Here is a 21,017-nt window from a genome sequence, read left to right as displayed (position 1 = left end):
TTTATACTTACAAAGTATTTATTATTGTTTTAGCTATTTATTTATTACATTAAAGAAAAACAAAGGAAAATTAAAATTATTATTTATAGACAGAGAAAACGTAAACCAGCACCAGACTAAATTTTATTAAAAAAGAAATTTTACACTACCACTTTAGATGTATCTTGGTCCCTAATGAAGATTTTTTAATTAAAAGTTAATAATTTTAAAAAAGTATAGTAATTTAAAAATAACTGATAGCAATCCTAATTCTATTTGGTTCTGGACTAGTAATGGCAGTACTTGATTGATAATTCATATAGAAGTGGGACATTTGAAACAATTAAAACGGAAATTTTGGGTAAGTTTTTCTTAATTATATAATATCAGGATCGATCATACTGTTGAAGAAACCATGTCAACGCCACCAACTACTCCAAACCTTGAGGTTGAGACATCAATAAACCTCTTTTTGATTCTAGGTGTTATTGCTTCTTTTCTGATAGCAATAATTATAGTTTATATCATAAGTGCTTGCTACGAGAAAGCCAAGAGGCTGCTTCCACCCCAAGATATTGAAACTGGGGGCTTTCTCCCCCAAGCCATGCAAGGCCAAGGCCAACCGCGGCGGCAGCAGCAGCAGCAGGCTTCAAAGCCGATAATCCTGGCGGGGGCTGTTGTTATATACAGGAATATTAAGGAAGAACCAGAAGAAGCAAAGTACTGCAGCAACGAGTGTGCGATATGCTTGGAAGAGTTCAAAGAAAGGGATCGTTGCAGGATTTTATCCAAGTGCAAACATATCTACCATATTTGTTGTATAGATCGGTGGCTGCTCAAGGAGTTGCATTGCCCGCTTTGTCGTGGTTCTATCCATGCTACAGTACCAACTAATGTTCAAACTGCTTGATTTTTTTTAAATATATTTGAATTATTCAAGATTGAATTTTTTACTGAGATTAAAAGTTAACCAGAAAGTAAAAATTCAGCATTATCATATATCACAATATCCCATATATATATATATTAGTTTTCATGACACGTACTATGCATGTGATTTTTAACAAAATTATAATTATAATATCTATAGCTATTAATAAAAGTAGTAGTCCCCTCTTTTTATTTTTTTGTCCACGTTTTTTAAGTCATTAAAAAAAACTGAAAGTTAATTTGAGTCATGAAAATTATTTTATTTTGTTTTCTCCGCCTCTAGCTGTCCTCTCTCTTTTTCTTTTTGTCTTCATCCATTGTGCGCTGCTTTTCTTCTTCAAATCCGACCATCAGCAATGCCGATGCATCGGTCATCTCTGTTGGGGTCTCTCAAGGCCAAATGCTGAGTGGAGCTGGACGGTTTTAGCACCGTGGAGGTGGGTGTTGAAGCCTGGAATCGCAGGTGAAGCTAAGATGTTGAAAGATATGATGATGGATAGCAATGCTTAAAGAATGTTCTATGGATCCCAATGAAACCGTTCAGAGGCTCCTCCTTCGGGATACTTTTTTTCTCTTCCTCTTTTCATTTGAAGTATCTTTCTATCTAAGTTTTCTTTTTCTTTTTGGATTTTTTAAGGGGTAGTTTTTTTTTTTAGGTGGTTGCTAAAATGGGGTTTTGATATTTTGTTATATGTGTTTTTGGAGTCTATTTTTTTTTTTTATCATAATTTCATTTTTGTTGATTTAGGTTTTGTTGTTGGGGACTGTAGTAGGTTATTTTTTATTTTTGGGTGTGATGAGTTTGCACCATTCATGGGATTATTAGATTTTGATTTTATGTGCATTTTTTTATAATTTTTTCAATCCTTTATATATATGTTTGTATCTATAAATGTCAAGTTTTGGTTTTTGTTTTTTTTTCTTTGCAAATTACGTGATTGTTGGTTTTCATATACCTTTTTTTTAATTTTCTTTTTTTTTGGAGTTAGTTTAGTATTTAATGTGTCTGTGTGATCTTTAAAAGTAGTATTTAATGTGTCGGTGTGATCTTTACAAGTAAAAGAACTTGGCTCTCGAAATGGGGTTTTGATTAAATTGCTTCTTAAATGGTGTGTCTGCAGCAAATGTTGTTCTCTTGAAGCTCATTGTTTAATTATTCCTGCTTTCAGTTCATTAGTTAGGACATTATGATCTGTTGGTTCTTTTTATGAAGATTTCATTTTCAGTTATTGATTACAAAAGGTTTTCAGTTTCAATGTTCTCACTCTTTTGCTTTCCTACTTATTCTTAGGCACTTAGGTACTAAATGTGGTGTTTATTGTTATAACACTAATTCACATTCTAGTGAATTGTGAAATGTTATCCATGTTAAGTGAAGCTTTTGGTTAGCATTCAACTCCACATCAAGTGTTTTGAGGAAGTTTAATGTGGTGATAAGCATCTGCAAAAAGCTGTGGATTCTTAACCCTAAGGAATTTTACTGTTTTGGTTGTTGGTTTAGCCACTATATCAATACCGTTAGTTTTTCCCATGTATTTGTTATTGTATGTTTTTATTCCTAGCTGTTTATATTTCGATGTTTTTAGTTTCTTCAGTTTAGTATCAACTTGAGGATTGATATCATATTATGGCCTTTTATGTACTGTAAGCTTATTAGGTTTCTCCACTTCATATGAGTTACCACTTGGTTTTGAGGAAAGAGATGTCAGATATATGTGGTTCTTTGAAACCTTTGGGCATGTAATTGTGTCCATTTACTTCAAGGGTAATATAATGTACAAATATCAAAGTTTGCCCAAGATTACTTGAAACAACTGAAAATTTTGTTGGGAAAAAGGGTTGGTACAACTTATTGATTAATTAATGATATTACCATTTGCTTCAGCTAATTGGCTCCTAGGTATTTCATGCATGGCAAAGTAAATGACAAGATTGATGTTTATGCATTTGGTGTTGTGCTGCTTGAGTTACTAGCTGGAAGAAAGCCAATAAACAATGACTATCCAAAAGGCCAAGAGAGCTCGGCCATGTAGGTATGTCCATTTCGCTCATGTGGCTCATCATTGTTAATCCACCTTTCAGTTTGGTGTCAAAAATAAAATTTTCCATTTCCAAGCACAGAAACATATTAACAATGTTGTGAATTGGGGTCATCAGCTTCCTTTCAGAATGTTTGTAATATAGTCATAAACATGATTATTTCCACTATAAAAGTCTTCCTCACTTTACTGAAGTTCTTTCTGTTTCTGTGCTTATGGATGTTTGTTTGAGCATGTTTGGTATCATGAGAAAAACAGTAATGCTGCACAATTGGTAAAGATCAGACTATCAAGCTTTGGGATTGAATAGAATATACAACTAAAGTTAAAGATTTTTTTGTTATGTTATTGCAGCAATTTAGGGTTTAGGAATTATGATTGGGATTATAGATGGATGGATTACCCACCACAGGATAGAGATTTGAAACACCTTTGTGACGAATCAATGGCTACTTATAACGGTCACTTGGTCTTGCGTACTTCTATTCGCTATTACTTTTCCCCAGAATCCAGGTGAGTGTCATTGTAGTTTCTTTCTCTTTAGCTGAAACTTAGGTGATCAATTGAATAATAAAAAGCTGTTTGCTTGATATCAGTCAAATACTTTGTCAAATCAACTTAGAAATAAGTGGTTTCTCATTTTGGTTAGCAAGATATTTTTCTTTATCTCACTATTGACTCTAGTTAAAGTATTTATTTGGGTGTCATCAATTTCTTGAATCTGTTATTGCAACACTGGTCAGAAGTACATTTACACTAGATCTTATGATTCTCGCATTTATATTTATGATGTGGTAAGTAACCAAATTCGTTATTGCTTTTCCTATAGTTTGCATTTAGAGTCACTATTGCATACACCATTGATATATTGTCAAAATATGTATATGTACGAATATCAGGCTCTTTGTTAGATTCAAAACTGTTAATTGGTGGAGTTTTGTACTGGATGGCTATATTTGTAAAGTGCATTCTCCTGAATTGTAACAAAAAAAAAAAAAATCTATTACCATCTGATAAAGATGCTTGCAGTGGCCAATGAGTGATTATGCTGGCAAATGAATGTCACTTAACGACTGCAGCATAATATGCTAAAGCCATTGCATGAATACCTGAAACTTTTGGCTTGTGCTATACAGTGAAATTCTTTTTTATTGAGGATAAAATGGTTTCCTTACAAGTAATTGGAGCCAAGTTGCAGTACTCAAGCACCATACATCACCTGTAAGAGATTGTAGTTGGCACCCGCACTACCCCATGTTGGTTAGCTCTTCTAGGGATGGGGATGTGGTTAAGTGGGGATTCCCTAGCGATGGAGATGCACCTACTTCTGTGAGTGAGGGGAGAATCTAGAAGTGCCAATTGGGTTTATATGGATGTTTACATGTTTGTCGTATTTACTTAAAGAATTCATACTTTAAAAATGCTAAAGGAATGCCTTTTGAATTTCAAGAGAGGTGGTATGATTACCTAAAGGAGCTTCAGTGCCAATAACACTTGAGGCTCTTGAGTATGAACTATTCCACTTTAATATAGGTTGGTTTATTGATTTTTTTAATAGTTTTCGGTGTTTTATATGACATAAATGAATGTGAAATTGAATACATGTGCATTATTGTATTTATATGGTATATTGTTATTAAAATTTTTTGTTATCTTACTAATGGGGATTCTTTTTGGGATTTTTTTCTGGAGATTTGAGCTGCCCTTTTTGCTTGGTATGTAAGAGAATTTGCGATTAGACGCTTTCCATAAGCTTAGCAATACCAGAGTCCAAATCCAATTCTATGTCTTTGATGGTATGTATGTTTTAACTTTACCATTCTTCATGTAGAAACTTGAATCATGACTGCTATGCTCATCTTCTTTTATGTTTAATATGTGTTATCTGCATATTTTAAATTTATCAACAATTATTACAGCTGACTTGTTTGATAAATGCCTCATGGATACCGTTGGTTTGTTGAGTTGGATTCTTCATAATCATCAGTTTCACAATTTTAATTGTCTACAAGACTAATTCTCATAAATTTTATTGTTCTGCATGGATTTGCAGTTAAGAACTTAGTATTGGGAAGGGTTTGATGATCATATTTAAGCTTATACTTTTGAGCAACCGTTTATTGAGCTGAACAATGGAGAAGGAGAACTAACAGTTGAGTTTTTACATAATCTGAAGGTAATTATGGTAGATCTTTCTTTTTTTCTCAAGTTATTAGGTATATTTCTTCATGTTGAATGCTGAGTTACAGCTAGGGTTACTTATTTTTTTGTGATCCAATGATGATGACAAACAAATAAGTCTTCAATGAATAAGTTTAATATCTCATCATCATTAACTTTAACTAATGTAAATATTCAAAACATAAATAATTGCATAACTATTTCTCTTATACATTTTTCAATATTTAAATTATTAATACATAATTTTATTTTACTTTTGCAACTTAATTATAAGTATATAATTTTATTTTATTCTCGCAGTGAAGTATGGACTTGAAATCTAGTAATTAAATAATTTTAGTATTTGTTTGTAGTAATAAAATTGAAATAATTATTGTAATACTAAATTAAATTGAAAATGTAAATTTATATTCAAAAGCAAATAAATATAACAAAAATTTTAAAATGAAGTTTTAATAAAAATAAATATATAGTTTTTCTTTATTTTGATTTTTTATTTAAAAGTTTTTTTCAAGTATTCTAGTGTTAGGTTATTATCTCATTAATTTTTATACATTTTTTAAGTTTTAGCTTTAGGATTGTGTTCTATCATAATCAAATCTAGTTATGCACTTTTCTTTTTTTTTTTTTACTTTATGCTTTTTTTTTAGATTTCTTATTAGTTCTTTAGTGGTGGGTTTATATATTCATTTTTATAAATTTATAAGGTAATCAATCATCATTAAACTTATTCAAGCTTTTACTTCTCATCTATTTGCTACTGAAAATTTAAATTTTTAATTTTGATTTAAAATCAAATTATCGTAAAATTGTTGTTACTTTTAGTAAATAGCTAGCATGGTCTCTAAACTTTAAAAAGTTTTAATTGAGTTCTCAATTGCCCAAACATGTATCAATGTAGTCCCTTTGTCTGTTGAACTATCTAAATTGATAAAAAATCCAACGTGGCATGACACCTACTCTTATAAAGTTCTATTACATGTGAGGTTAATAATCTGTCCTTAATCTTAGGTAAAAGAATTCTCGGTCAAAGAAGGAATCAAACATTGGAGAGACAAACAAGAAGCAATCAAAGACATAAGCAATGAAGCACATATCAAGCAATACACATAGGAAGCAATTCAGCAGCAAATTCAATTAACCCCTAAGCAAAAAATTCATCAAATTCATACTTAGAAATCCACCAAAAATCACTAATAAAAAAACCACTACCCAATCAATCCATAATCTTTAATTTAGCAGAAACCCACAACATCTTCAAGTAAACCCAAAATCATCCATACTCACAACCCATAAGTAACTATACCTGATAATTGATCATAAGCTAAATCAGTTTGTAGAAAATCAAAAGCTTCAACCTAAAAAACATAACCCATTAAGATTAAACAAAAGCCGTATGCAAAAAGCGAGGCATTGCAAAAAAAGGGTTTGGCAACAAAATTTTGCAGAATTTGGCGGTTTTGTGTGGGTTTTCCAAACAAAAAAAGAAAGGTCAAATTCGTTGAGATTTGGGTTATAGCTGGGTCTCGATTGGTGAAGAGAAGAAGGGATTCGAAAGAAGTTCTGGCATAAGCACGGAGACTAACGACGGTCATTGGTGAGATCGACGATCAATAACAAAAGTGGTGGATGATTTCATGGTGGTAGGCGCTAGCTTTTAGGTTAGTATTGTTGATATTGATTGGGCTTGAAAGAAAAGGGAATTTAGAGAGAGGTTGGACAAGAAAGGGAAGTTTAGAATGAAAACTAGAAACTGCCGACTCTAAAGTTTTTTACTTTATACAAATGGTGTTGTTTGGGGTTGAAGAAAAGGGGCCACACCCATTCAATCCATGTGAAAGGCCTACAGTACATTTGTCCTTGATTATAAGGTTAGTATCTTGCCACATTAGATTTTTCGTCAATTTTAGACGATACAGTAGACGGAGGTACTACATTGATACACGTTTGGGCAATTGATGTCTTAATTAAAACTTTTTAAAGTTTAAAGATTAATATAGAATTTGACCCAAAGTTTAAAGATCATGCATACTATTTACTATTAAAAAAAAAGTAACTATATAATGTTTTCTTTTCCATCCCTAACTTATTATTATTATTATTATTATTATTATTATTATTATTATTATTATTATTATATTTTGATTTAAAAATAATATGTACCTAAGAAAATAACTTGTGGATAATTTTTATGATATATTTTTAGTAAGTTTAGACTAATTTCTCTTTCATTTTAAATGCATCCCTAAGGACCATAATTTTTTGTTTAGTTGTTATTAATATTGTAGAGGATACCATATAACACAACAATTTATTTTACTAAAGAGTTCTAGTTAATAATAAAATAGATAGATAACATTTTACTACTAAGTTATATATTGATTTATTATTAAATTGTCAATGATTTACTAAATTATAAAAGATTTACTATAAAGTTATTGATAATTTACTATTAAATTAATATTGATTTACTACTAAGTTATCATTGATTTACTATTATAACAATTTAGCACAATGTTATTGATGATTTACCACTAAGTTCAGAAACTATGATTTACCACCAAGTTAATACTTATAATTAATTTATTATTAAGTTATGAATGACTTACTATTAAGGTATCACTAATTTACTATTAAATTAACGATGATTTATTATTAAGTTATTATTAATTTTTGTTGTCATTGATTCATAACTAAGTTATAACGGAGTTAGCATTGAGTTATTGATAATTTATCACTAAGTTTACATTGATTTATTATTATCATAGATTTACTACTAAGTTGACTCTTAATGTATTGGTAGCCTATGCTTGCCCCCTTCTACTTTCAAAATCTCAATTCACCCTTAATCTTATCTAATTTTTCCTATTTTGGCGCTTTAAAAATATAATTTATTTTTTCTCAATTGTATAGTAAATTTAATGAGTTGTTAACACTTTTATTTTTTAATTTATATTCATAATTTGATCAATTTTAAACATAAAAATCATTTGCTCCTTAAATTTTACATATTTCTTTCCAATCAAAGCATGTAGACATTTATTATTATATCTTTTTCTTTTTTTAGTTAAAACAATTTTTTTCCATGTTGATAAAATATAATTAAAATAATATTCAATTGCTATTTATATTGTGCATATGATATTCCTATAATTTAATTTTCTATGATCTTTATATTTTTGTTTTTTGAAGCTTATAGTTTTAGTTTTTTAAGGATGTATGACTTTTAGCTTTTTTTTAAAAAGTTATTTGTTTGATTTATTTTAATTCATCATTAATTTATGTATGTAATACTAATTATTTATATCATAAGTTATCAAAATTTATTAAAATTTAACAAAATTATACCAATAAATTACTAAAATTTTGTCAAAAGTTATCAAAATTATATAAATGATTATAAAAAATATATTATATGTTATCAAAATTGTATGAAAGATTATCAAAATTACATCAATAAGTTATCTATGTTTTATCAAAAGATACCAAAGTTGTATGAATGGTCACTATAACTATATCATGTTACCAAACTAATACCTAATGTTATCAATATTTTATTGATGCTTATAAAACTTTATCAAAATATATCAAATTTCTAACAAAAAATATAAAAAGGTTATCAAAATCAAAATTATATCAAAGGTTGTCAAAATTATATTAAAACTTACCAAAATTGTATTAAAAGCTATCAAAATTATATCTAACTTATTAAAATTTTATCAAAGATTACCAAAGTTATATAAATGGTTACTCAAATTATGTCATGAGTTATCAAAATAGTAGTAAAGGTTACCAAAATTATATTAAAGGTTACTAAAATTTTACTAAATTTTTGACAAGATTTTGGGAAGTTCTTCGGTTTTTAGCGATAATTTCCAAAATTTGGCGTACTTTTAGCATCAATTTCCCAATTTCCAATAATAAGCCCAAAAATCGACGACATTTCTGGCAATGTTCAAGATTCCAATAGTTGAAATCTACAAAAAAAAAAAAAGAATAAGTACTAAGGAGAGAGAAAAAAGAGAGGGGAAGAAAAGAAAGTATGAAAAAATAATTTGAGCTTTTATACTTGGGAAAAAAATGTGGTTTTGGAACCTATAGAACTAGGAATCGGGTGTCGTTCTACGGTCTAACTTGTTGGATCATGCTTTATCTAGCAACTTGTATACTGTTGAGTCAAGTCAAGTCATAATTCAAGCCATTTAGTAAGCCACAAGCTGAATCTTGTCTCTGCAATCGACCCACCAAGCTGATTCCTTGAGCTGAGTAAAGATTTTTTTTTTTGGTAATTTTTTTCTTTTTTATTATTTTGCTTATTTATTTAAAATTTTTAGTGAGTTTTTTTACCTTAAAAAAATAATCTCAAATTTTGAGGAAAAAGTTAAATACCAATTTTTTCTTAAATAAAAAATAATTTCAAAATTTGAGAAAAAAGTTGATATGTTAATTTTTTTCCTTAAACAAAATAATTTCAAAAAATAAAGAAAAAGTTAAAATATTAATTTTTTCTTAAATAAAAATAATTTCATATTTTTGAGGAAAAAGTTTAAGTATCAATCTTTCCTAAAAAAAAAAAAATTCAAAGAGTAGAAAAAATAGTTGAAATATAATCTTTCCTTAAAAGAAAATGATTTCAATATTTTGAGAAAAAAGTTGAAATATTAATTTTTTTTAAAATTAAAATTTTTTAAAACTTCACAAAAAGTAAGATAAATGTTACACCATCTGACGATGGAACCTCTGCAGAAGAAATAGTTGCTTTCTTATATACTCCAAAAGTAAGAGAATTATTTTAATTTTTTTTCAAAATATTGGAGTCAGTTAAGAATAATTCGTAATACGTTTAAATTTTTATGGCTAAATGGATAACATGAAAATAGTTAGTATCATCTTTTGATGGGCATTATAAGGGTACTGTAGCCTTTTTCATAAGTAACTGTATTTTTTTATCTAACTTGGTTTCATAGACTTGAATTTATCTTTTAAAGTTACCCAAGTTAAGTTTGTGATTTCTTTTTAAAATGAGACATATTCAGTTAAGTAGCCAATTGTACTTAGAAAAAGATTGATGATGATTTCATATCTAGTGGTCAAGTTTACAGATTTTTACGTTATAATAGTTTGGCGACTTCATTGAGGATAAATAAAGAGTCAGGTTAGCAAATAAATTTATATTATCCAAGCTTAATAAATGTGTTTTTTTCCTTTAAATATTTTTTTCTTTATTTATATTTCAAGCTTTTATTATTATGTCATTCATGTGCATATGTATAATATGAGCTTAACACTCGAACTTTGCTACTTTATGAGGGAATAGAATACCTACGCTTTTATGATGTTTTAATGCCTTCGTATTGGCTAGTAAAATATTTCTACTTAAATTGAACTCATTCTATTTGTAGCTTATGATAAGTGATAATTGAAGTGCCTTACTAGTTCATCATGGATGATAGTGAGAAGCAATTTGAGGACCTTTAGATTATAAGAATCCAAATACTTATGTAGTGAATCATAAGGAACCTAACTTGTAGCTAGAGCCTTATCTTCCCTTTTGTAGAAATAACTTAACATTTAAATTATATTTTACAATAATTGGTGTTTCTTGCATGGTAATTAATTTTTTGTACATATCGTGTCACATGAATTGTCATTTTTGAGTGTATGATAAAGTGTAAGTTGGATTTTTTCATCTGTTTACGCTTAAAGCAAGATAGCATTAGGCTGCATATTTTTCGCTTTTGTTTCATACATTTCATTCATGTCATTTGTGTTAACTTGAAATCTTGGTGCTTGCATATTAAGATAATTTTTATAATCTTTCATTCATGACATGAGCATGTAGTAATATAAGTATCTTAATTTTTAGTAATCAAAAGTTTAAGGATAGCTCGACCATCAAAGACTCCAATCCAACCTACCCATCATTCATATAACACCAGGTCACAAACAAGGCAAATGAAACAAGAACAGAATAATCATATCGATAAGATTGAAAAGGTTTAAGAAGAGATAAAGGAAGAGTTGGCGAAGATAATGGAAATGTTAAAAAAATTAGGCAAAGGTAAGACGATAAAGGAGACTCCCAATTCAAATGAGTGATATGACATCGTGGATCTTTTGTACCTTCCCTAATTTGGCCTAAATCAAGGCTAATTTTTTCAAGATGCACAAGCCCCATATATGTCATTTTCTTGGGCATATGTTTACACATTTCCTGAAGTATCATTTCGTAACTACATGATTGTTGCTTTTTGTATGATTTGCAAGTGCACAGATCAAGTAATAAAATGAAAGTATTCCAATATCGTTTCCTAAGAAATTATAAATTGTAATTGTTGAGTAGCTATCAAGTACCAATGTTGAGATCCTAAAATCTTATATCTAAACAAATGGAATTTAAGGATTGATTACAAAATAAGAAAGCATAAGAGTAATGTAGGCTTAGATCTCATTTATCTAATTGTCACTCGGTAAGCTAAAGACAAGAGCCAAAACAATATCTAAAAAGAATAAGAATAGAAATCTTGAAAACTAAGAAAACTTGAAATTGTTGAACATGAAATTAAAAAACTTGAATGTGAAAGAATGAGGATGGTCGAAACTTGTATTGCAATAGAGTAGGAATGCTTGAATCAAACTTGTAAAATAAAAGAATGCTTATTGTAAAAAAGGAAGTAAAGAATAAGATTTGAAATCAAAAGTAAGAAAATAAAGTAATATTGTTTTCAAGAAAAAAAATCTTGAAAATAAATACTTTTTAAATTTAAAGAAATAAAGCTTTTGTTATTCGAAAATTTGTCATCTAAGCTAATAAATAAACGAAAGAGAAAACTAAGAAAGAAAAAAAAGAAGAAAGGAAAAGAATGGAATGATGAAACAAGTGAATGGCTTTGCCTTTATAGGCATAGGTTCGACTATAAGGGATAAACATACAAGAGTTTGATTTCTACTCAAATACTAAAAGATTAAGCTAATCTTCATCTTTAAAGAGCTTGGCCGAATGTGGATTCTTCATGGTGAAGTTGTTTTGGCCAAATGGAGTCCTTGAGAAACAATCTTGGTTGTTGGTCATTCTTGAAGTCCATCTTAATCACATTTTCATCTTAGGTTTAGAAGGTAAGATTACAAGATAAGGTAGTTGAATTCCATCCAAATTCCTTTCATTCAAATAGCAAGAGTCTTTCGTTTATCATAATTCTTCAATAGATACATAAAAGAGTCTACATGAAAAGATCTTTGGTCGAATAGGGTAATGTACATGTGAGCTTGAAATTACTTGAAGTCCTTTTGGATTTTGTCTTAGTCGAATGGATATGGGAGATCAGAGTTTTTATGCTTTTGAATTTCTTCAAGGCTAAGTAAAAAAGTCATGATGGAGTTCAACCTCTTTTGGTCGAATGGTGTAGAGTCCATATGCATGTACAATTTTTCTTTGGCTACATGGTTGAATGGCCTTGAACCAATGAGGTTTGGCTAATCTTTGATCTTGTATGGTCGAATATGCCTTTACATGCATGGATTGTATGTTTTCCTTATCTATAGACTTTAAACCCTAAAATCACAAAATTAGCATTAAGGCACCAAAATCAATGAAATTTTAAATATTTGCACTCATTTTGATATACAAAATTACTATATAATTATGTATTATCATTACATTAAACCTATCTTTAGGGTGAAAGTCTCTAACCTAGTTAAAATTCTCGACTTTGATAAACTTAAAAAGAAAGAAAAACTAAAGACGAAAATTTTTAAGGTTATGAAAGAGTCAAACTTGCAACAAAATGAATCTTTTAGAAGAGAAAGTGTGAGCTATCGAGGGAATGGATTATTTTAGCTCTATAGATGTACCTAAACTTTGCTTAGTCTTAAATGTGGTCAGTCACTTGAAATTTAAAGTCTCCAAATCTGAAAAATATGGTGGGACAAAATGTTCGATAACTCATGTTACCATATACTGCCATAAAATGATTGTCCATGCTCAAGATGAGAAGTTGTTGATACATATATTTCAAGATAGCCTCAGAGGATGTTTGTTAAGTGAAAGTGATTGCATAAGCAATGCTTTCTATATTGTTATGAACACCAATTATTTGTAAACAAAGTAAAATTTTAGTTATCGAAAGGCCACAAAGTTTAAATAGCAGCCTCTAGTTTTGAAGGTAGTATAAAAGTAAAGAAAACATACATAAAGTCGATATATAAATGGTGAATGCATCATAGATCCTATAAAAGCCAATGTTTTATTCTTGGTGCTCTGGTAGGAATATTTGTTAACATATATATCCAATGAAAGGATGGAGTTTATTAATTTGACCGATGCCATAAAAACAATAAGGTTAAAGGTGAAGTACTAAAAAAGAAATGCAACGAAACTAGTAAAATGGTCTTACCTCCTTTTGCATACAATGAATTATAATGTACTTTATTCCAAAAGCTCGATCAGCCAAACTTTTGAATTACATATCAATGGTTATTGTCATGTAAAAATGTCAAAAATAAATAAATAATTGAATGGAAAACAAACAACTTCCATAAATATTTTCTTTAGAAACATTAGCATAAACTGATGATAAAAAGAGTTTGATTGCCTTATATGGATATGGGATTTGGTAGTTAGGACTTTATCATTGCGCCTGAAGCAATAATCACAATAATACAGAGCAATAGACAACAATCAATAATAAAAAAAATACAGAAAAAATAAAGCATACCAAGATTTACGTGAAAAACCCTCCAGTGTAGAGGGAAAAAATTACGGACCACTAGAAAAATTTTCACTATCAAATAATAGGTATACAATGTTCTTCTCTAGCTAAAACTAGAGCTAATCAATAACTAAAGAAATAATTGAAGAAATCTTATCAAATAAGTGACTCAAGAAATACACCATGAATTTATTCATAGAGAGCTTCAAACCTGATCTTCACCGTTCAGAATGTAGAACTCTGAATCATAAACCTCATGACAAGGTTTCAACTCAATCGGATCATGGATCGACTTCCATTCAACCAACTCTCCTTTTTCTTTTTTCTCTCTATTTTTTTTGGCTTTTTCTTCTTTCTCTACTTGGTTTGACACACCCTTAAAACAACTCCACCTCTTTTTTATTAAGTAGCTAGGGCTCTGTGTAAAATGAAAGATCAAGGCCCATAGCCTTTACTTGGTCCAAAACCACTTACATGAGGTTGGACCTCATTTTCCTAATAATCTCTCCCTCTAGCCCCATTAGGAGGAGATTCATTACCATAGCAGTTTCATTTGAAACTTACCTTGGCCAGAAAACTCATTCCGATCAAGTTACTGTAAAGCTCAAGCTTTTTCCTAGGAAGTATCTTAGTCAACATATCTACTATATTTTTATCAGTATGGACTTTCTTCAATAGCATCTGCTGTTCTTCAATCACTGAACGTAACCAATAATATCTAACATCAATGTGCTTTGTTCTAGCATGGTACATGGCATTCTAATCAAATTTAAAGCACTTTGGTTATCACAAAATATCACATACCCTTTCTAATTTAACCTCAATTCAAGAAGAAAATGTTTCATCCAAAGCATTTTTTTACATGCTTCGATTGTTGTAATATACTCAACACTGTAGTTGACAAAGTAACACACTTCTGCAACTTAGATTGCTAAGATACAGTTCTTCCTGTAAAAGTGAATAAATACCCTGAAGTAGATTTTTTACCATTAAGATCGCTTGTCATGTCAGCATCAGTAAACCCATCTAGAATTGATTGTGAAACTCCATAAGTCAAGCACATTTTTGAGGTACCCCTCAAATATCTAAAAATCCATTTTACTGCTTTCTAGTGAACCTTTCTCGGATTAAAAAGAAATCTGTTCACTACACCAACTGTATGAGCAATGTCAGGCCTTGTACAAATCATAAGATATATTAAAGAATTGATTGCAAAAAAATAAAGACTACTAGACATAGCTAGTTGCTCTTCCTTAGACACTGGACAAGATTTTTTACTTAGATGAAAATGGTTGGCAAGTGAACTGCTAACTGATTTAGCATGTTGTATGTTGAATCTACCAAGCACTCGTTCAACATATTTTTTCTGTGAAAACCATAGTTTTCTAGCTCTCTTATCCCGGATAATGTTCATACCAAGAATCTGCTTTGCTGGACCTAAATCCTTCCTATCAAAAGACTTAGACAATTGTTCTTTCAATGTGCAAATCATACTAGCATCTTATCCTACAATCAACATATCATCAACATATAATAATAGGATAATAAAGTTACTATTAGGAAATTATTTAACATACACATAAGAATCCGCTGCTGTTCTTTTATAGCTATGACTCACCATAAAAGAATCAAACTTCTTATACCACTGTCGCGGAGCTTGTTTCAAGCCATACAAGTTTTTCTTCAATTTGCAAACTAAGTGCTCTTTTTCTTTCACTTCAAAACTCTTAGGTTGATTCATATAAATGTCTTCATGTAAATCACCATGCAAAAATTTAGTTTTAACATCAAGTTGCTTAAGCTCAAGATTCAAACTAGCTGCCAATCCCAGTACCACTCGAATAGAACTTATCTTTACAACTGGAGCAAAAATCTCATCAAAATCGATGCTTGATTTCTAAGAAAAACTTTTTACTACAATCGAGCTTTATACCTCACTAGTTTGTCACCATCTTTTTTCAACTTGAACACCTATTTATTCTTTAATGGTCTCTTCCCTGTTGGAAGTTTAACAAGATCATAAGTACCATTCTTTCGCAATGACTCCATCTCTTCTTTCATTGTTTTAACCAGTGCTCTCTATCCGAAGTAACCTGCACATCTTGAAAGCTTTCTAGCTCCCCTTCACTGGGAACTAAAATAAAATTTGAAGTTGGATACCTGGTAGATGGGCTGGGCTCTCTAGTAGATCTCCTGGTTTGAGACTCTACATCACATAAATCAAGAGACATACCTTTGGTCAAGGCAATAAGAGACTGTCTTGTCAAAACCTGTAACCCCTTTTCACTCATGTGTGCCAGCCTCTTATGCCACAAGTTTGCTGAAGCATCATTTTCAACGGTATTTATCTGGTTACTGTTCAATTGCATCCATGTCTTATACATTATGCAGCATAGTTTTTCCCTTATAACTACCATAGATCCTTTGAGAAGCTTTCATTATCCATTTTTTTGTCGACTTTCATATCCCTTCTTATCAAAGACATTAATAGCAAACAAGTTCATTCTCATATCTGAAATATGTCTGATATCTCTCAAAGTCAATATGCAGCCTGTACTAGTTTGTACAATAATATCACCAATTCTAACAATCTACGATACACTCTTATTTTTTATCTTGGTACAATCAAAGTCTTTTACTTTGTAAGTTGTAAACAACTCTCTCTTAGGAACACAATGATATGCCGCTCCTGTGTCAACTATCCATTCAATGTTGAGATCACTAACATGATTACAATCACTGTGTGTACAAATTAAAGTAACTGAATCACTATCTGAATTCACTATTGCAACATTGCCAGCATCTGAACTCTTACCTTTCTCATATTTTCACTTTTACTTCAAGATTTTACAGTTTCATTTTATATGATCCGCTTTATCACAATAGAAACATTTTACTTTACCTCTAGACTTGGATCTATGTTTAGACTTACCACGACCTTTTGAGTCTTGACCTCTATCGATGTTTCTACCCCTATTCTCTGTGACCAGAGCTTGATTTCTAAGGTCTACATCTTTTCGTCTTGCTTTTTCATTAAGCATATTGTCCTTTACCATCTCCAATGCCACCTTATAATCAGGAGTTGAGTTAAAAACAGTCACAACTAGAGTATTCCAACTCTCTGGGAATGAACCCAAAAGAAATAACACCTTTATTTCATCATCCATCTTAAGCTCCATAGTAGTCATCCGATTAAATATATCTTAAAAATTACTCAAGTGCTCTGTAACAGATCATCCATTCATGTACTGTAAAGTTGTAAGTTTTTTAACAAGCATAACTTTATTCATACCTATTTTTTCTCATACAATGCTGTCAATTTTTTTCAAACAATGTGAGCAGCTGACTCCTACGCTACATGATAGAACACGTTGATATCAACTCATTTTTTGATTGTAGCCAGCGTCTTTCTACCTAGCTTTTTTCAGCTTTCATCTTTCATATCTGTTGGTTTAATCGAATCACCTAATACTGGCTCATACAAATCTTTACAGTATAGATGATCCTCTATCATAGGCTTTCAAATTGAATAATTCGATGCTTTCAATTTTATCATGGAACATGTATCACCCTCCATGATCTCAAACAGAATTTACTTCTATCTTGGGTTGCTTCTATATCGATGTCTCAAAATAACCCTCGCTTTGATACTACTTGTTGTGCTTGAAGCAATAATCGCAACAATACAGAAGCAATAAACAACAATCAATAATAAAAAAATGCAAGAAAAATAAAGTACATCAAGATTTATGTGAAAAACCCTCCAGTGTAGAAAGAAAAAATCGCGGACCACCAAAAAAATTTTCACTATCAAATAATAGGTATACAACGTTCTTCTCTAGCTAAAACTAGAGCTAATCAACAACTAGAGAAACAATTGAAGAAATCTCATCAAATAAGTGACTCAACAAATACACTCTAGATTTGTTCCTAGAAAGCTTCAAACCCGATCTTCACTGTTCAGAATGTAGAACTCTGAATCATAAACCTCATGACAAGGTTCCAACTCAATTGGACCACGGATCGACTTTCGTTCAACCAACTCTCCCTTCTCTTTTTTCTCTCTGCTTTTTTTGGCTTTCTCTTATTTCTCTACTTGATTTTCGACACACCCTTAAAATAACCCCACCTCTTTTTTATTAAGTAGCTAAGGCTCTGTGTAAAATGAAAGATCAAGACCCATGACCTTTACTTGGTCCAAAATCACTTACATGAGGCTGGACCCCAATTTCTTAATATTTATAATTGGAGAAAGAGACCATGCATGATTGGTAATATGGTACTATTATATATTTTTTATGTAAAAACTCAACAAGGTTCCAAACCAATCCAAGTAATAATAGAATACAACCAAGTTTATTAATTGATATGGTTGATTGAGAAATAACTGCTACATGTCAAAAGAACATAGCAGAGTATCATCTTCAAAAGTTTCTATAATTTTTAGATATATATCCATTACATACTTTTAAAATTCAAAAAATTTGTTGACTATGAATTTGATGTGCTTTTTAAAAAAATATGTAAGCACTAATCCTACACATAAATAGGTATTGTAACTCGTGATCTTAAGTGCCTGGTTAATGCAACTTTATAAAGCATACTTCTATCATCTTTGATTTGTTCAGTGCCATATTGATATACCTATTGTGAACTTTGCCAAATATTCTTGCTGTTCATTACTAATATTTACAACAATTAATACTTAAGTTTTGATAAGTAGGTAAAGTTCGTCAAATTTTAAGCATCAAGCAACTGCCATAAATGGAAGACAAGATGTGCAATATTTATGGTTGCCACGAGGAGTAACTTTTTAGCTTTGGTGTAAGGGTTTAACCAATGCACTCAGATAATCGACATTTATTGATATTTGTTTCAAAAATATTTTAAAATATTACTTTGAAATGAATATTATTTTAACTTCTACTTAGAGTAGGCTTGACAACAGGAAAAACCTATTTGAGCAAAGTTGAGCTAGCAAAAAGCTTGTTTAAAAATGGAAGCAAGCATGGTAAACCTCAGCTCTGCTTTAGGCTAATCATATCCTTGATATGCTATAACCATTGAGGGTCATGTGGAAAGAAAAAGTTTATCATTGTTAAGCCTTTCATGTAGTTTAGAAATGTCATTACCACTACTTAAATAAAACGACTATAAGAGAAAGCAAGCTGAATTTAAAATCTAATGAGAATGACATTTGTATCAAGTAACAGAAAGGATAGCCACAAGGGAATTCAGGCAATACATAAAAATAACATCTACCTCTAGTATTACTTGCTTGTTTGGGCATGATCTCAATGTAGCATGTCTCACAAAACAGGTGACTAGACAAATTTTGGCTTCAAATTGCAATTGATACCACAAAGGTCAACATCAAAAGCTGAAAACTCATCTGTAAAAGACATCAGCTAGTATGCAATGGCAATAATCATGCTAAAACTTTTGCTCATTAAAAGATTTTAAAGAAGATCCAAAATAGTACTTCACAAAGTAAATTCTCTGAGATGATTATAATAAAAAAAGACTTTAAGTCAATGTCATTTTAAATGTAAGTAGTAGAGAAAGTTTAACAGGTCCACAGAGGATACTTTTTTAATGATGTAAAACCTATAGGAAATTTATTAATTTTTAAGGATGGAAAAACTATAATTCCATTTAATATACTAATATAAGTTCAATATAAGAGCAAAATTAACAAGTTAAAAGTGATAGAGAAGGCTCTCTTCTATAATGGTTTTTGACAAAGTAAAGTTTCATTATATGGCTTGTGTTAGCTTGATTTTAGTTGCTTTAGGCTCATAATATCTCTTCAAATTTTAAATATAGTGTGAAATCTGAGCTGTTTGTACAGTGAAACGAATAACAGACAATAGCTTGAATAGATATGATAGTTTAATTCGAATTCGATGGTTTTGACTTGATCTCGTAAGGTCGATTTTTTTTAAAATTAGATTTTGAATCGAATCGGATAATAGAAAAAAAATCAGGTTCAAGTATATATAATTTTTAAAATTATTTATTTAATATTATATATATTTATATATTTACATTTAAAAATATTTTATCTTAAATTTATATTAAAAATAATACTTTATATTAAAAGTAATATTTTTATATTAAAAATTATTTTATTAATTTCGAGTCTGGTCGAATATATTTTATACAATGTCGAATCAAATTAGGTTCGAATATAAAAAATAAAAAGTCAATTCAAGATGAACAAAAATCCGACATGATTCGATTCGTTGCTATCCTTAACCTTGAAACAGACTTAGTTAAAAAGTAAGAAGATGAAATTTCAACTTACGCGGTTAGTAGCAGCTTGGAGAGTGACATGATCTCCCTATTCCCCAAACCTAGTGGAACAAACGATTTTGCATAGAATGGGTTAGCATTTAATCATTTGAAATCATTAAACAAATCTTTCTATTTTTCAAGAGAAATTCAACAAGAATCATTATTTAACCTTTTCATCTTTTTTAGGTAGCTTTTGTTAGTCATTGGGACATAACTTGCATACAACTTTTCGAAATGTACTTCATTTATTGCTTATCCAGCCCACATTATGAAATGGCATGATATTCTTTTGAGATAAAGATGATAGGAAAGTTGAAATAAAAGTATCGCACTAGCACATGTATTAAGGTTCATATCGCTAAAAAATAAAACAAGGACAAAATATTAGTGATCGAATGATTAGTGATCAGAGACCATGAGAAACTAAACTTTAGAGATGGCCACAAAATTATCTTTTACAAAAATTAGAACATGTGAAAAATTACTCCAATATTCATATTCATACATTGTACTCCACCAAATATATAGTTCAGGAAATGCACTTTTTTAAAGTATGATTACTAATTGCTTTAAATTTTTTTTGAAGAAATCATATAAAGTTTTGCTATAATTTTTGGTGTCAAACTAACAATTTGATTGAACAAGATATCAAGTTATAAATAATTGGCTTAAGTTACTTGTTAGATAAATATTTATCCCATGAGTTTGCGAAATGGAGACAAAAATGTGTTCAATGTGATAAATATAAATATCATGTTGATATTTGCCTAACATATTTGTAGTAGTCTGGATTCCAAAACAGTTGATATGCTAATGCTCGAAACTATTCAAAAACACACATCATAGAAGATTTATCAAGAAAAATAGCAAATATATGTAGACA

The 21,017-nt window shown here is 30.0% G+C and overlaps 2 protein-coding genes across 3 annotated transcripts; both read left to right on the top strand.

The window, feature by feature from the left end:
- The first annotated feature begins 108 nt into the window (after window positions 1-108).
- On the top strand, window positions 109-5,293 carry LOC149512195 (LEC14B protein-like). 2 transcript variants are annotated; one of them, XR_016332288.1, is made up of 4 exons: window positions 109-2,942; window positions 3,303-3,461; window positions 4,641-4,744; window positions 5,002-5,293. XR_016332288.1 is itself a non-coding variant. In XM_089752091.1 (3 exons), exons 1-3 carry the CDS (start codon window positions 2,905-2,907, stop codon window positions 4,669-4,671), a joined length of 228 nt encoding a protein of 75 aa, XP_089608217.1. In that variant the 5' UTR covers window positions 109-2,904; the 3' UTR covers window positions 4,672-5,293. The 2 variants fall into 2 exon arrangements, 1 of the variants encoding a protein (XP_089608217.1); XM_089752091.1 differs by having other exon boundaries at window positions 4,641-5,293.
- Window positions 395-889, top strand: LOC111313151 (putative RING-H2 finger protein ATL19). Its single transcript, XM_022913840.2, has one exon. The coding sequence runs from the start codon at window positions 395-397 to the stop codon at window positions 887-889; it is 495 nt and encodes a 164-aa protein (XP_022769575.2).
- Window positions 5,294-21,017: the final 15,724 nt, after the last annotated feature.

This window comes from Durio zibethinus, chromosome 23 (genome assembly GCF_047325235.1).
Source record: "Durio zibethinus cultivar Kanyao isolate XHJ-2024 chromosome 23, ASM4732523v1, whole genome shotgun sequence".
Taxonomy (NCBI): domain Eukaryota; kingdom Viridiplantae; phylum Streptophyta; class Magnoliopsida; order Malvales; family Malvaceae; genus Durio; species Durio zibethinus.
The sequence above is the reverse complement of the archived record's forward strand: the minus strand, read 5'-3'. Positions and strand labels throughout refer to the sequence as shown.

Bases quoted from the DNA above. Each gene is read 5' to 3' on its own strand.
- LOC149512195 (XM_089752091.1), top strand. From the start codon at position 2,905: ATGACTATCCAAAAGGCCAAGAGAGCTCGGCCATGTAG. The intron at 2,943-3,302 runs GTATGTCCATTT...ATGTTATTGCAG, and splicing joins AAGAGAGCTCGGCCATGTAG to CAATTTAGGGTTTAGGAATT. The intron at 3,462-4,640 runs GTGAGTGTCATT...TTTTTTCTGGAG, and splicing joins TACTTTTCCCCAGAATCCAG to ATTTGAGCTGCCCTTTTTGC.
- LOC111313151 (XM_022913840.2), top strand. From the start codon at position 395: ATGTCAACGCCACCAACTACTCCAAACCTTGAGGTTGAGACATCAATA.